General features: G+C 40.0%; 2 gene segments (V, D, J or C); one reads left to right on the forward strand and one right to left on the reverse strand.

Moving 5' to 3' along the window:
* Positions 1 to 6,822: 6,822 nt before the first annotated feature.
* On the reverse strand, positions 6,823 to 7,329 carry LOC119906704. The segment is given in 2 exon segments: positions 6,823 to 7,170; positions 7,278 to 7,329. Coding segments are annotated over 2 exon segments (375 nt in total).
* A 2,310-nt stretch (positions 7,330 to 9,639) lies between these two features.
* LOC119907615 lies at positions 9,640 to 12,962 on the forward strand. The segment is given in 3 exon segments: positions 9,640 to 9,645; positions 11,624 to 11,675; positions 12,508 to 12,962. Coding segments are annotated over 3 exon segments (387 nt in total).
* Positions 12,963 to 15,767: the final 2,805 nt, after the last annotated feature.

Genomic DNA, 15,767 nt, shown 5'->3' on the forward strand with positions numbered 1-15,767 from the left:
TGTTCAGTTGTAATCCAGTGCTGCTCTCTTGTGGAATTGTCATTGTACTACACATGTTTTTCAAGTCACTTGAGGTATTTTTGTGTCTTTTTAATACAAGCAACAAAAACAGCATATTTATCGCACTGCAATGACAAATCAAGTTTGTAATGTGCAGCAACATGAAGGAGGTTAACCCTGGCTGCTAGCACAGCTGTAGGGTTAACCGTTCGACATGCACATAATCAATAACTTAAGTTTAGGCACACATTCTGTGGTGGTTGTGGTAAGGGTAAGTGGCTTCGGGGAGCTGTCAAGAGTAACATAGCTAGCTAGCTTGCTAGCCAGCTAGCTGGCAGTATCAAAGTAGTCCCAGAAATGCAGTTCCGGTCCTAAAATTGCGATCCTGAAACTGCAGCCTTCGGTTCTGCAGCTACATACTACTCCAAAAATGGTGAAAATAAGAGATTTTATTGGTGGGTTTGACTGACTGCTTCAACTCCGAGCAGCACTCAGTTGTCACGTGTACAGGCTAGATGGAGGTAAGTTGACGTTATGTTGCTCATTTCAATAGAAATTCTTTTAAATGTAGTTTGGCATAATTTAATGATTTTTTATATTTACCATTGGCCAGGCCACTGAGTCTATCGCTGTCTCTTTTTTGAAGTGACATGTATAATAGTTAGCTAACGTTAGGCGTCTTAGCATGAAGCTTGACTGGTAGTGCATCAGACATGACTAGCTAGGCTAAGGTTAGCTGCTCATGTTTAACGCATTGTACATGATATCTAGCAGAAATATTTTTCTGTGACTGTGGTAAATGGAGTTTATGGTCCCACAGCATAAACTAGACTTTAGACCGCTGATATTACATTGGAAATATAGACTGTTATCTAGATATTTTGAGGTGTTGCTGCCTTGTTATGTTTTCTCCTTTAGATGTGACATAGAAGCATTTATTATACTCATTTATTTTCCTCCCATAGTTGCACTCTAGATCATTGGTGACAAATATGTGCAGCATGAGAGCCAGAGAGCTGCAAAGAGCTTAGGAAGCATCTTCACCCTGCCGGATGTCTCTTGGTCTGACTGGCTTCTCCCTTTCTTTTCCCCTCCCTGCGAAGAAGTGCAGCACTGGATGTCCTCATCATCCACTGTGGCGGCAGCTGCACGGGGAGGTCAGCATTGTGAAGCTGGTCAACATGATGGAGGACCTGCACCGGCTTTACCTCCAGCACCCTGGCATGAAGATCCTGTTTTCATTTGTGACCCAAAGTGTTGGTGGAAGACTGGTGCCCATCAGTGAACAGTGTTATGGCTGTATTTGTTTGTAGCTTAAATGATGCCATGATTGAGAACCGTCGCATCTGACATGGCAGCCCTGGGCTATATTTGAAAAATCTAATTCATTTCACAACTAGCATAATTATGTTTTTAAGTAAAGTAGGTAATTGCCTTAAAGGCCACCTCCAAATGCAGTGAACTGCTTTCAGTTGGCAGTTTCACAGCTTTTGAATTTGGCTTTTAGGACCATTTTTTTTGCTCCTAAACATAGCTGACCGTCATGGCTAATATTGTTTATTTATGTTCAAAATGGTTATTAAAAAAGTAACAAGCCCACCTTTATCCCCCTTTCTCCCTACCACTCTATGGACTCCTAAGTGCTCTGGACCTATGCCGGACATACAGTAGCTGTTACCACTTGCACGGGCCCAGTCTATTTATTTGAATAAATGTGTTTACTACATGTCCACATTTGTGAACATTTTTAAAGAACACATGGTTTACATTGCAATAAATTGTATTTATAAATTTCCACTCCTTTTGTCTTTTATACTGACTGGAAATGTTAAATTTCACATTCTGATATACTGTAATTCTAGTTCAAACACACAAGAACATGTGCACATCCAACAAACCTGTGGGCATAGTGCTGAATGAAAGGGCTTAGAGTGAAAATTTAAGAATGACCTGCACACTGCGTAGTTATGAATCCCCCTAGGCAGTATCATTTATTGCAATGTTTCAAACTCTGAGGTCTTCTCAGGCAAATACACAGGTATTGTGAAACTTATACAGTGAGGTAAAAAAACAACCAGCTGATCAATAGCTGCCTTCTATCAGCAATGGCGCCACCAAGGGGGGGCCAGGGGGGGCCACGGCCACCCTAAGAAAATGGGTGGCCACCCCAGTGGCGCCCCCTGGCAAGGAGTATATGCATAAAATGCTATATACTGTTTATGTATATAACCCCTGGGTTTGAGTTAAAATGTGAATAGCAGCTTTCCTACAAGTGTTCTCATGTTAGGCTCGGTCACTTTAAGAGGGTAACCTCTGACCCTGAAGTGTGACTATGGCTGTGTCCGAAATCCCCACTCATTCACTACTCCCTACCCCCTATGTAGGGAGTTGTGTGTAGAGCACTATATAGTGAGCTCACTCGCATTATTAAAACACTTTCGGACACTACCCCGATCGTTATTTCAGCGCCATTAATTACGTCATTGCCGTTGGCCAATCAGTTTTTTCTATTAGCAGAATGCATGATGGTATATATGGCTTGGTTAGTGACCATCGGTTGTACACTACTTTTCAAAATGCATTCTGGGATACATTGAGTGGACTATATAGGGTATAATAACTCTCACTATAGAGTCCACCATAGTGAGTAGTGGGTGATTTCGGACACAGGGACAGGGATATATGTTTCTTATGATCGCAGGATCTCTGGATCTCTGGAATTTTCCAGAGATCTACTGGATCTCTACTTCTGACTCGCAAGGAAAATATTTTGTCTTCAAAGAGGACATATTAGCAATCAGAACTTTTCTGTGACAATAAAAAAGGCCTGTTTATTTTTAATTACATTGCAGTGCGATAAATATGCTCTCAAAAAATTTTTTTGTTTGCTTGCATTAAAAAGACAATAAACCTTATTACTTATACAAGCCTTTTCCTAACGTGTTATCCAAAATGATTTATCCAGAGCAGAAGGGGCATCAGTGGCAGGACAGATCTAAGTCTGATAAGAACTGTTCTCTATAATATTTTCATTTTTAGGCTCCCATGGCTCTGTGGATGGAAATGTTGGTCAGTCCACTACTTTGGTCCATATGATGGATTGTAGTGAAATTTTGTACAGAAACTTTGGTTGATGACCTTTCCTCCTCCGCCATCGGCAGGTCAATGTTTTCTTATTCTGTTAAATTCTCATTGCTTACACCATGTGGTCATTGAGAAAGCACTAACATTCAACATTGTTCACTCAATCAGCACAGATTGAGCTCAGTTGACCCTTCTACCACATCCCCCGACGATTGAGACAAAAGCCAACAATATGAACGACAACAACACTGTTCCTGTCAAGCTGGGTAGGCTGGGTTGTCCTCTATTCATTATTACATTAAAAAGCAGAACAGTAGGGCTTTATAACGTTACATTCAGTAGGAAGTTAGCTAGCGTTAGCTAACTAACATTAGGAACAATGCATTCTGGATTTATTTCAGGTTTTGGAAAGAGAGTAAATCGTACTTCTCCTTTCAACCTCTCTGGGTTGCGACTGTAATTATTACAAGGGCCCCAGCGTTTGACCATATCTTAGAAAAATACAGCCAAAAAAAAGCTAGAAAACAACTCCTTTTGCATTAGAGTCAATGGAGCGCAGCCATGAAAGTGTCGGACCTCAGTTAGAGAGAGTCCTATACTGTGCTGTGATTGGCCAGCTGCATATTCGGGCGTGGCTTAGCGAAGGGTCAATTAGCACACAGTTACCCAGGTGGAAACACAAGGAGGAGGAAGAAGATCAGTATGGAGAAGATGAAGAGATGAAGGAAGAGGAGGAACAGTAGGAGTAAGAGGAGGAGAAGGGATAGGAAGAAGAAGAGGAGGAGGAGGAGTTTCTGAGGGCTTGTGTGTCATGTCTGAGGTCAAAGTTTGTTTTTCTGCAAGATTGAATGGTTTTAAGTGGAGAGCTTTATTTTGACCTGAAAATAGGATGTTTGGGAAATTGGTTGAGAAGTTGTGGATTTGTGTTTAGAGTTTCGAGAAAAAGAGGCGTAATTTTAAGAAATGTATTTAAGCAATCGAGAAAAACTGTAATAGTGAGAGAAGACTTGTTTACTTTAGTATCACGTACCCACGTACAATCTTTCCCTAACCTTTTGGATGTTTCATTCAGGATGTGAATCCATATTTCTAGTGTCAAAGTGCTGTGCTTTGTTCACCAACCATCCACCCTGATCACCTGCCTGTGCCGTCCAGAAACATAGCCCTTTCTACACAGCTGAAACAATTAGACACCTATTTACAACCTGACAATCAATTAATTGTTTACGTCATTTTACAAGCAAAAAATGCCAAAGACAAGTCCTATAGAGTCACAGTTGTGAATATTTATCTCTTTTCTCTGTTTTTTATCTTTTGGTTTGGGACTGAAAAAGATATTCAACAAAGTCAACTCTGGTAAAATTGGATGAACATTTTTTATATTGTCTGAAGTTTCATTGACTAAACCATTAGTCTGAGACAAAAATCACTGAATGAATCGATAACAAAAATAACTTGTAAAAGAATGTGAACAAATCCAGGCAGTGATTTTGTTTCTCAATAGCCTGTTGAAAACAGATGCCATCAGTACCGGGGAAAACGGTGCTGTGGGAGAAATTACTGATTGAAGAAAAAAAAATTTCGCCTTTTTAAATAATGTTGTTGCTGTTGTTAATGTTGTAGCTTCGAGTCTAAGCGGGCGCCATCTGGATCACTGCGCAAATACCTGCGAACTGTCTGCCTGCACTCGACATTTCTGCAGAGAGGAAACATGGTGGTGCAGTGGTTAGCACTGTCACCTCACAGCAAGAAGTTCGTGGAGTCAAACCCTGGCCTTTCTGTGTGCAGTTTGCATGTTCTCCCTGTGTCTGCATGGGTTCTCTCTGGGTGCTCCAGCTTCCTCCCACTGTGCTGGTTTGGATAATTGGTGTCTCTGAAATTGTCCTAGTGTGAGTGGTTGTCTGTCTATGTGTGGCCCTGCGATGGACTGGTGACCTTTCCAGGGTCAGGGTCCAGGGCCCTGCTTTTGCTCAGTGTAAGCTGGGATTGGCTCCAGCCCCCACGACCCTGTACGGTGGTTGACGATGGATGGATGGAAATTTACATGTAAAGGATACTGAAAGGTTATTAGTCAACTAATCAAGTGATTTGTAACTGTTATGTTTTGTCTTTCTATTTTGGGAAACTTGTATTTTTGACAATGATAAGTGACATGAATATTTATGCATAGTGACTTTATTGGTTGTTTATAGTATAGATATTTCATCAGGTGAAGCAGTAATGAGTCATGAGTTGGTGCTAGGGCCAAGGATCTCTGATAAACTCCAGCCAGAAGTTTTTTTTTAGATATCATCATCAGTTACAGTTGGACAGATTGCCTCAAGTCCATTTTGTAATATCAGTGAGCAGTATTGTGAGGTTTATGCTGCACTTTGAGAACTTCTTGCCCTTGTTGACTCAGAAGTTGAGACTGAAAGTTGATGCTTGACAGTAAAAATCATTTCACCACAAGTTCCATTCAGTAGCTCTTCTGGAGCTTTGGATCAGTTACATGATCTTCTTCAGCAGATGGTGATAACGCAGAGGTCAGGGAATATTTGAACTTGAAGCCAAAACACAAAATCCCAGAAAATGATCAGAGGAATTAAAATTTGAAAATCTACATTTCAGTGTAAACATGCCGACTCCATCTGCTGAGAAACATCATGTGATGTAACTGAAAGATCCACAATAGTTTGTGGTTTATTTGTTTATTTGCTTTTACTTTCTTTCTATTCTTTGTACCATTTTGGGCTAGGGCAACATGCAATAGTACTGGCTTCTGGAATTATACTGTAGTTTAGTCAGATGGTGGTGATCTCTGTACATGTTTAGTGACCTCGGATTGACCCACTTTTAATGTGAAGTGTAACAATGTGTGAGTGAGTGACTGGTGGAGCAGAAAAACACCTGACAGAAACTTCTTAAAGGAGAAAATCAGCTCTCACACAGTAAAGGGGTCCTGCTGAGAGAGCAGTTTCCTACATATTCACATATTTACATGTAGAGGATTCTGAAAAGTCTAGTAGTTAACTGATCCAGTGATTTGTAACAGTTTGTTTTGTCTTCTTTGTTTGTAAAAAAAAGTAATATAAATGCAGGTTTCACATGTTTAGGTTTCTGTAATATGGAAATATGATCAAGTAAAATAGTGTTGGGTGTTTGAGGGGATGCTGAGGCCAACAATCTCAGAAAGTTTCCTCGAGAAACTCCAACCAGAAATTTCAGAAATGTGGGTGGAGCCAAAAAACATGGAAGTCATCATGAGTTACATTACTGTTTTTATGACATGATCTTCCTCAGCAGACGCAGTTCACCCAGCTGTCATAGAATATTTTCACTTTGAAGCCAACATGGACATGAAGTCCTAAAAATGCTCAGAGGAAGAGGAATTTGAAAATCTACGTTTCAATGAAGACTGGGTGACTTCATCTGCTGGTTGCGGTCTGTTTTCTTTTTTTGTTGTTTCCAAGGTTAAGAATAATCATTTACTCTCAGTATGTTGGTGGAGTTTTGATTTGCATTTTAGAGAAAATGTGTTATTCCATATTCTTTATATATAGTATTTACATTTTTTTAATTGAGCTTATTTTGCTACACGTTCATTGGTGGTTAAAGCAAAAGTAGAGAAATCTTCAACCTTATAGAAAACATTGTGTGTGTGTGTGTGTGTGTGTGTGTGTGTCCTCAGTGAAGTGTATCAGTCTCTGCAGTAGCTTCCAGCTGCAGCAGTCAGTTTAGTTTTGTTCAGTTTGACTGAGGGAGGTTTTTGTACGACGCTTTTTCACTGTGTGAACACAGCTTGACTGTTGATCCAATGATAACTCTGACAGTAGTAAACTGCTGCATCTTCAGTTTGGACTCCACTGATGGTCAGAGTGAAGTCTGAGTTTGATCCACTGCCTGTAAAACGATCTGGAATCCCTGATGCTCGAGTGCTAGCAGCGTAAATGAGGAGTTTAGGAGTTTCTCCAGCTCTCTGTTGGTACCAGGCTAAACGGTTAGAATTGTAAACATCCTGACTGGTCCTACATTTGATGGAGACGGAGCCTCCCAGAGCAGAGCTCACTGCTCCAGGCTGAGTCACTGTGACCTGGCCTCTGGACTCTGAGGATACAGAGACAAAAACATAAAGCAGCGTCATGGTTTTGTGGGCTTCATTTCAGAGGGACGGATGTTCATAGAGGAGAGGAGTTTGATTCTCTGGACTTTACCTGTGAAGCAGCAGCAGAGGAGAGTCCAGATGAGGACGCAGATCAAAGTCATGTTTTTGATGAGGAGGATTTCTGTGGCTTCTGTTGTCATGAAGGACAGCTGTCAGTCATCCAGTGTTCAACTCTCAGGACTATAAACTCTCCCAGAGCACTGGAGCATGGTGCTGCTGATGCAAAGTGGCTCTCTATGGAAATGCTCTGACTGACTTCAACAGGGACTTGTATGTGAAATATAGTCATCATAACAAACCAACTTATACCAGTACAAATTATTTTTAGCACTATTGTTACTGCTCTGTATAAAATTTGTAAGATGACTGCTTCTGTTTTTTCTAATGGAGTTATTGCACATTCCAATTCTAATGCTGTGTCAGTACCAGAACAGGTAACAGGTAGAGGTTACAAAGAACTGTCAGTCACCTGCTGTGCTGTGGAAACACCTTGATACTGATGTGTGAATTTTAATGCTTCATTTGCAACACTTGATTTGCTGTCAGTGAACCCAGACTGGATGTTAACTGTAAGTAAATTTGACTCTTTTAATAACCAAAGTTAATTTTATTTCATAACTGTAGACATTGCTGTATTTTAGCTGTTGCAATGATTCTTGAATGCGCTACATTATGTCCTCCAACAGATTAAAATCTTCTTCAGTTAAACCAGTTTTGTATCACAAGAATTAAATTTCAGCAGTTTCAAGATGTCATGTTTTCGGTCTGAAAAAAAAGTATTTTTCATATGTTTTAATTGATCTATGTGAAGATTATTGTAAAATGTATTTTTTCAACCTTACATGTTTGTCATTTGCTTATTAAAAGTTCAGTGTACAATATTTAGGAGGATCTTTTGACAGAAATGCAATATAATATCCATAACTATGTTTTCAGTAGTGTATAAAGAACTTACATGATGAACCGTTATGTTTTTATCACCTTAGAATGAGCCATTTCTATCTATCTACACAGAGGGTCCTCTTACGTGGAAGTTGCCATGTTTTTACAGTAGCCCAAACGGAGAAACTGCTCTACAGACTGTGTTTCGTCACTACATTGAATACATCTGAAAAACAAGCAGAAGAACAACAACAACAAGTAACGTTAGTAGTAGTAGTAGTAGTTTTAGCAGTAGTAGTAGTAGTAGTAGTAGTAGTATATGGTTTATTAGAAGAGAGTGAAATTTTGACAAATGGAGGACCACACATATTATTTAACCCAAGAGCCGACCTAACGTGTCGGCCACCGTAGCTTCTCTGCATGCTTGGAAAAGAAGGGCTGAGCGGTGACTGATGGTGCATTCATGTGGTGTTGAAATAATTGGATTTATTTTCCTTTTCCTTTATTGCAAAAAGAAGAATAAAGTGTAAATGGGACATAAAAAAGTATAGAAAACAGCGTACAAATATAAGAAGACACAAATAATAAAAACTTTGCCAGGGGTAGTCTGTATCATATATACATATTAAAAGAGGACCATGTGTTGAAAGTTTTCACAGCCTTTTTATTGTTGGATTTAGAAATTAAATTGCTCTGATAATGCTAATCTAACACATCTTTGTAGTAGCGTCCATGTTGATTCCACATTCCGACATAAAAGCGCATGAACACACCAGAAGTCGGAAGAACGACTTCACAACTCGGGAAATGGGACCATCCGAGGAGCACGTGAATGCACAGTGAGCCGTTGGTTGCAAACCGCCACCCTAACCACGAGATGCTACTAAAACTTACACACTGAACCTTTAAACATGAATGCATCACAGAAACAAAATGTCATTTTAACTTCTTTAAATTTGTAGTGAAACCTGTTTGTTGCCATGGTTCAGCAGTGATGCCTGCCTTATGCCAAGGTTACTGATCTCAGCAGATGAGAAAAGAAACCCTTCTTTTACATATGTCTCAAAATCTGGCAATCTTTAACTCTCATTTGTAATTTATTGAATATTTAGTGCGTGTTGTTATGCTCTTTATTGTTGATCAATAAGGCAGAGACCAAAAAGTTTTATCCAAATTCATGAAAACTTCACATCTGCTCTCTCTCTCTCTCTGGTTCTGTCTTTTTCCCTTTACACGTTTTAACATTAAGTGTTCTTGCCTGTTGTATAATTAGTGGTTTTAATAGTTCAACACATATATTGATTTTCTTTTTTTGCCATACATCTAATAATAGGACCAGCCATTTGAATAAGGTATGAAGACACAATAATAGCAAGACTGTCTTTTTTAATGTCACTTGTTCATACTTTAATAACTGGGGTACCACTAACTATAAAGCATGTTAATATAAAACCACCGTTTATCTCGTATCACAGGAGATTCCTCTTAATGAAGATTCATATGTTGTTTAGACTAATTCATAGCCAGAAATGATGGTAAGTTTTATTTCTCTGAATAAATGTAAGAATGTCAGGAATCTTATTTTTAGCAACAGAAATACAGAGCAGGATATAATCAGCATAAAGTGATACAACATGACTGTGAGATTTTAACCCCAGGAATGTTTTAAATAACAGGCCCAATGAAAGTGATGACAACTCAGTCTGTGTAAGTAAATAAAGACCTATTCATCTCATCAGTGGGTTCAATTACGGGAATAACTACTGTCTTTGTTTTTAATAATCACATTCCATTAGAGACCGGGTTTACCACAGGGTCAGATAACTAGTATTTTATAAGATCAGGGGATAATAAAAAAAGGCATTAAGGGCCATGTACAGAACACATCTGATAGTTTTGTCAGTACAACCAGACAGTGTTTATCTGTTATCCTAAAGCAGGTAGGAGGTGGTGTGAAAGGAAGCCATTTTAACAGAAGCAGTAAGTCTGTGCTACATGTTGTCCTTACATCTGCCCTCTCTGTCCTGCTCTGCCATCTTTGGTTATGAAGGTTTCTGGTGCTGATGTGTTCATATTTTATTTAACTGGAAATAGCTGAAAAAGCTGAGATCCAGTGAGAGGCTGAGGTCAAAGGTGATGACCGATACCTTTCTCATTAACTGTCCCAGTTTGGCTCTTTTTTATTAATTGGCAAACCAGACAAGACAATGGGATTATAATGAGATATGGATGAATGGTGAGAAGCTGTGATGGAGAAATTTAATTTAAAGATATTTTTACTCATTGAACTTGTAGTGATACAAGTTCATAGGTGGTTAGTTCAAACATGTTGAAATGTTCAATCTATTTGATGAAAGTGTGTGTGTGTGTGTGTGTGTGTGTGTGTGTGTGTGTGTGTGTCCTCAGTGAAGTGTATCAGTCTCTGCAGTAGCTTCCAGCTGCAGCAGTCAGTTCAGTTTCTGTTCAGTCTGACTGAGGGAGGTTTTTGTACGACGCTTTTTCACTGTGTGAACAACCACTGACTGTTGATGTAATGTGCACTCTGACAGTAGTAAACTGCTGCATCTTCAGTCTGGACTCCACTGATGGTCAGAGTGAAGTCAGAGTTTGATCCACTGCCTGTAAAACGATCTGGAATCCCTGATGCTCGAGTGCTAGCAGAGTAAATGAGAGTTTAGGACTTTCTCCATCTCTCTGTTGGTACCAGGCTAAATGGTTAGAGCTATAAACATTCTGACTGGTCCTACATTGATGGAGACGGAGCCTCCCAGAGCAGAGCTCACTGCTCCAGGCTGAGTCACTGTGACCTGGCCTCTGGACTCTGAGGATACAGAGACAAAAACATAAAGCAGCGTCATGGTTTCAGAGGGACGGATGTTCATAGAGGAGAGGAGTTTGATTCTCTGGACTTTACCTGTGAAGCAGCAGCAGAGGAGAGTCCAGATGAGGACGCAGATCAAAGTCATGTTTTTGATGAGGAGGATTTCTGTGGCTTCTGTTGTCATGAAGGACAGCTGTCAGTCATCCAGTGTTCAACTCTCAGGACTATAAACTCTCCCAGAGCACTGGAGCATGGTGCTGCTGATGCAAAGTGGCTCTCTATGGAAATGCTCTGACTGACTCCAGCAGGGACTTGGATTACTCTGATGATGCTGTTTATCAAGGATCAATACTCATATTATTTCTGATATTTGAAATGTGATAACAATCTTGAAGTATTCATTCTTAAATGGTTTAAAATCTTTTTACATGATTTTGGTTTCATGCTACAAGACATATTTGTTTCAAAATATCTTCTGCCTAAATTGCCAAAGAACAAATATAGAAATTGAATTTAACATTAATATATCTAACTAAAACATCCATTCTGGAAATTTGTGTGACTGTCTTAATTTTACATTTCAGCTGATAAAATATTACAATCAGAGACTATTTTTGGTGAGTTTGTTTGTGTCAAAGTCAGAGAGCCGTGTCTCTCTACAGTGAGAGGTTTTTGTACGGCGGCTCAATGAGTTTGTATCACTGTGGGAAACGTTCGGTGGAGGAACCAGACTGGATGTTGGAAGTAAGTCAACCATTTAACAAACTTTTATTAAGTTGTTGTTTTTTCTTTTATATTCAGCATGCAAAAAAACCTTTTGAATGTCCATATTAATGTATAATGTTTAATCGAATATTTTGCACTAGGAAACAAAGTTCCCTTCACCAAAAAAAACCTCAACTCATTGCAATGAATATATTACATATTAGCAAAAGGGAAAATGATTTCCATCTTTAATGGTTAAGTTGTATCTTGAGAGGTTGTAGCTTTAGTTCTGCCTGAAAAAGTCTACAGTGAGGGTTTTTTGTAGTGCAGCTCAATGTGTTTTTTCACTGTGGTTGACTTTTATTGATATTTTAAATTCAGCTTTTGAATATTTGATGGAGATAAATATATTTAGTTTGTTTCAGTGATTGGGTTTTATTTCTCCTCATTTACCAGAAACTTTACTAAACATTTCTTTACACATACTCACACTGAAATTCAAACAGCTTGAAGTGGAGAACAGATAAACAATAACAATGATAACTTTAGTTATGATTAAATATAACCCCGCGACCCTGTACGCAGGATAAGCGGTTGATGATGGATGGATGATTGAATACAATTCACTTTCTCCACGTAATGATTGAAATCTGGATGAAGAACATTTGATTATTGTCAATTAGTTTGATATATTTCAGGTCGTTCTGTATGATGATTCTCTCTGTGCTGATTTGCATGAGAGGCTTCTTAAAGGGAAGTGAAACAATGTGTGAGTGAGTGACTGGTGGAGCAGAAAAAACATCTGACAGAAACCAGAAAAATCAGCTCTCACACAGTAAAGGTGTCCTCTAAGCTGATTGGTGTCTCCTAGGTGATGTCCGTCCCACCCTGACGGTGCTGCCCCCCTCCAGTGAGGAGCTGCAGCAGGGGAAGGCCACGCTCATGTGCCTGGCCAACAAGGGCTTCCCCTCAGACTGGAGTCTGGCCTGGAAGGTGGACGGCAGCAGCAGCAGCAGCAGCTGGGAGGAGAGCAGGAGCCCCGGGGTGCTGGAGAAGGACGGCCGCTACAGCTGGAGCAGCACCCTGAGGCTCCCTGCAGACCAGTGGAGGAAGGTGGGCTCTGTGACCTGTGAGGCCACCCAGGGCTCCCAGGCTCTGGTCTCAGAGACACTGAGGAGAGACCAGTGTTCCCAGTCCTGACCTGACTCACTGGGACTCTGCTACTGGTTTTACTCTGCTCTCTGAACTCTGTAACTCTCTCTGTGTCTGTGTCTCTTTCTTTCCTTAAGTCATTCTCTAATCACATGTTTCATGGTTAAAGTTTGTTTTGATTTAATTTGGATTATTTCAACACAATAAAGACCAGTTCATTCAAATTTGTTGTTTTCATTTCTGTTATAGTGACTGTACTCTGTTACTCTGTCATCAGATCATATTAACAATATTCAACTTTAAGTAGTGAAGCTTCATTGATGTAATAATGCTCATGCTGTTAACACTGTAAGAAATAAAAAAAGTTATTTCAAATTAAATAATATTTCATGATAGTTTTATTTTTTACCAACAAAGATGCATTTTCCTTCATTTTATCAGTGCAGGATTATATCTGAGGTAATTTCTTCTTCTCCTTGAGTCTCACCTTACAGAGTCTCTGTTTAGCAGAGACACTGTAAAGTTTCTCTTTATAGCTGCATTAAGAGAACTTTCTAAATGCAGGTATAAACAAGGTGTGAATAAAGAATGAAAGCAGGTGTTTCAAGGATTAAAAATAAATTTAAAGTACTTTCAACATGAGATGGTTCTTATCTCAGATTTTCATTTCATTCATTTCATTTTCATTTTATGTCAGTGTTGCATATACCACACAGTGACACATTGGTCTATTCTGATGGAGCATGCAGGGTGAAACAGTAAACACAAATATCAAATTTCCATCACATACTCCTCCCTTGTGAGCATTCTTTGATCACTCAAGAATATACAGCATTACAAAAAGATCATCAGGTCATAGAAAGGCATCATGATGTAATCTACACCAGTTTAACCAAGACAACGAATCTGGGTCCTTCCTTTCATCACAGTTCTGCTGCTGCAACAATGGCATGTTCACTTGTTCATGGAGTGTGATCATTTGAATAGACACACATTTATCAATAGCTCTTACAGTCAAACCTCTGGCACATGGAATAATGCAACATCCACAGAGAGGTAACAGCGCTACAGCAATCATTAGGCCTGCTAGTATGGGCATCACTAAGGCTTTTTATTTAGCAAATACAGAATCAGACCAGTCAAACATATTAGTGTCCACTTCAGAGTTCTCTGCAAGTTCTTCTCGTAGCGAACGCATTCCTTCCAGCACTGGGGTCACCGAACCATCTGGAGCTGTATTGTTGGGCACAAACGTACAAGAGGAGTTATTAAAATTATCCAAGCATCCCAGCCTCTTTGGGTGCTTCTCTTGCCTCTAACACTGCTATGTGATGTCAATGCCTGTGTGTAGTTCACTGTGGTGTTCTGTTGTGGTGGCTTTTGTGCATCATGCTTGTGATCTAAGCAACAGAGGCACTGTTAATGCTATTGCAATGGCAGCAAACATCTGTGTTGTTCCTCGTAGGCCCACACATGTCTGGGTGTCTGACTGGGTCCCATGGATGTCTCCTTCCAGAGACAAACATGCTACTCACTCTTAAATCAGCAGTGGTGAGACCAGGAGTTTTCCCACTAGCTCCCTTGTGTTGATGTTTGCTGTCTAACAGCCTTGAGTCCGAGACAAAGGGTGCCTAAGCGTTCCCAATCCCTCCTTCACTCACAACACAAGGTCAGGGAAAACAGTGGTTCAGTTGCTGATTGTGCACGCTTGTTGATCTGTTACTGTTCTGGTGCAGGCACCTTCCTGCAGTGGCTGGTATGTATCCATGTAGCTCTTTCAGCCTCCACAACCACCACAAAACCTCCTGGCGGGAGACTGCATCGGCTTTGTTGCTGGAAAAAGAAAAACTTTATCTATTTTGGAAACATATCAACTATCATCAACAGTACTTTTTTGCCTTTGCTTGGGTTTAGATAAAAACCTCCCTCATAAGGTGGTTAAACGGTTCATCTGGTGGTGGATGTGCTGCTAATGAAACCTGTAATCCCCTCCCTGTGTTGTGTCTTAGGCAGATTGAGCATGTTTGACAAAAGTTGTGAGGGTGTGTTGTGAAACCTTTCATGAACCAGTGTCTTGCTTCACCACAATATTTCATTAGTGATACAGTTACAGTTTTGCAACACCAGCACTCTGTAGTTTTCTAGTAAGGCTAAACTAAAAAGGAAGAAGAAGAATTGGTTAGTGTTAGATATTAGGCTCTGGCCGCTGCTCCTGTTTAGGAGAGGGAAAACTTTCAACAATGACAACATGACAGTAATTCTTTCACATTTAGCATCACATTTTATCATCAGCACAGCAGCAGCACACAAAGAAACATCCAGCATAACATAAAAGCAACAGACACAGCAAGCAACATGACAATAAGCACCGGGCATCTGGTCTGCTTCCAAGATGTAGTGTCAAAACAGGTCATGTGATCGTCCTTTGGTCAGCAGCCTAAGTAAAAACGTAGGTCATGTGTTATTAGTACCTGAGTACAGGCAGACTATAGAGAGCCATTTCAGTCAGTGAGGCTCTGTCAGCTCAGCTTTGTCAGTTCAAGTTAGTCAAGAGCACTGTTAGTTTACCATGAATCATGGAGAGAGATTTATCTCTCTGTTCATCTTTTTTAGTAATAGGATCTCTTGTCCATAAAATCATCATCACCTCTTTATGGTGATTGGTTTGGAATAGATGAAAAGGCTTGAATGCATTGGGAGAGAGAGCTTTGCTCTCATTGTGATCGCATTCCCAGATAAGTTATTCTGTCTATTCGAATTGCAATTAGAGACAGACAGACTAACCTTGTGTGTGGCCATTGTGGGCGAACCGCTTTAGCAACACAATGGTCATCTCAGCATGCTGTGTGTGATGGACTGCAGAACGGAAACCGACCAGCCGCGTGGGAAATAAGATTTTAAAAACAGACGTTTGCCAAATCACCAACAGAGAAATGTGTAGTCTTTGATGTAAAGCTGTGAAACCTGCACTGCTCACTG

The sequence above is a fragment of the Micropterus salmoides genome, unplaced genomic scaffold (assembly GCF_014851395.1).
Source record: "Micropterus salmoides isolate LMB-PRFRI ecotype aquatic unplaced genomic scaffold, ASM1485139v1 Ms_hic_scaffold_17, whole genome shotgun sequence".
Classification (NCBI taxonomy): Eukaryota; Metazoa; Chordata; class Actinopteri; order Centrarchiformes; family Centrarchidae; genus Micropterus; species Micropterus salmoides.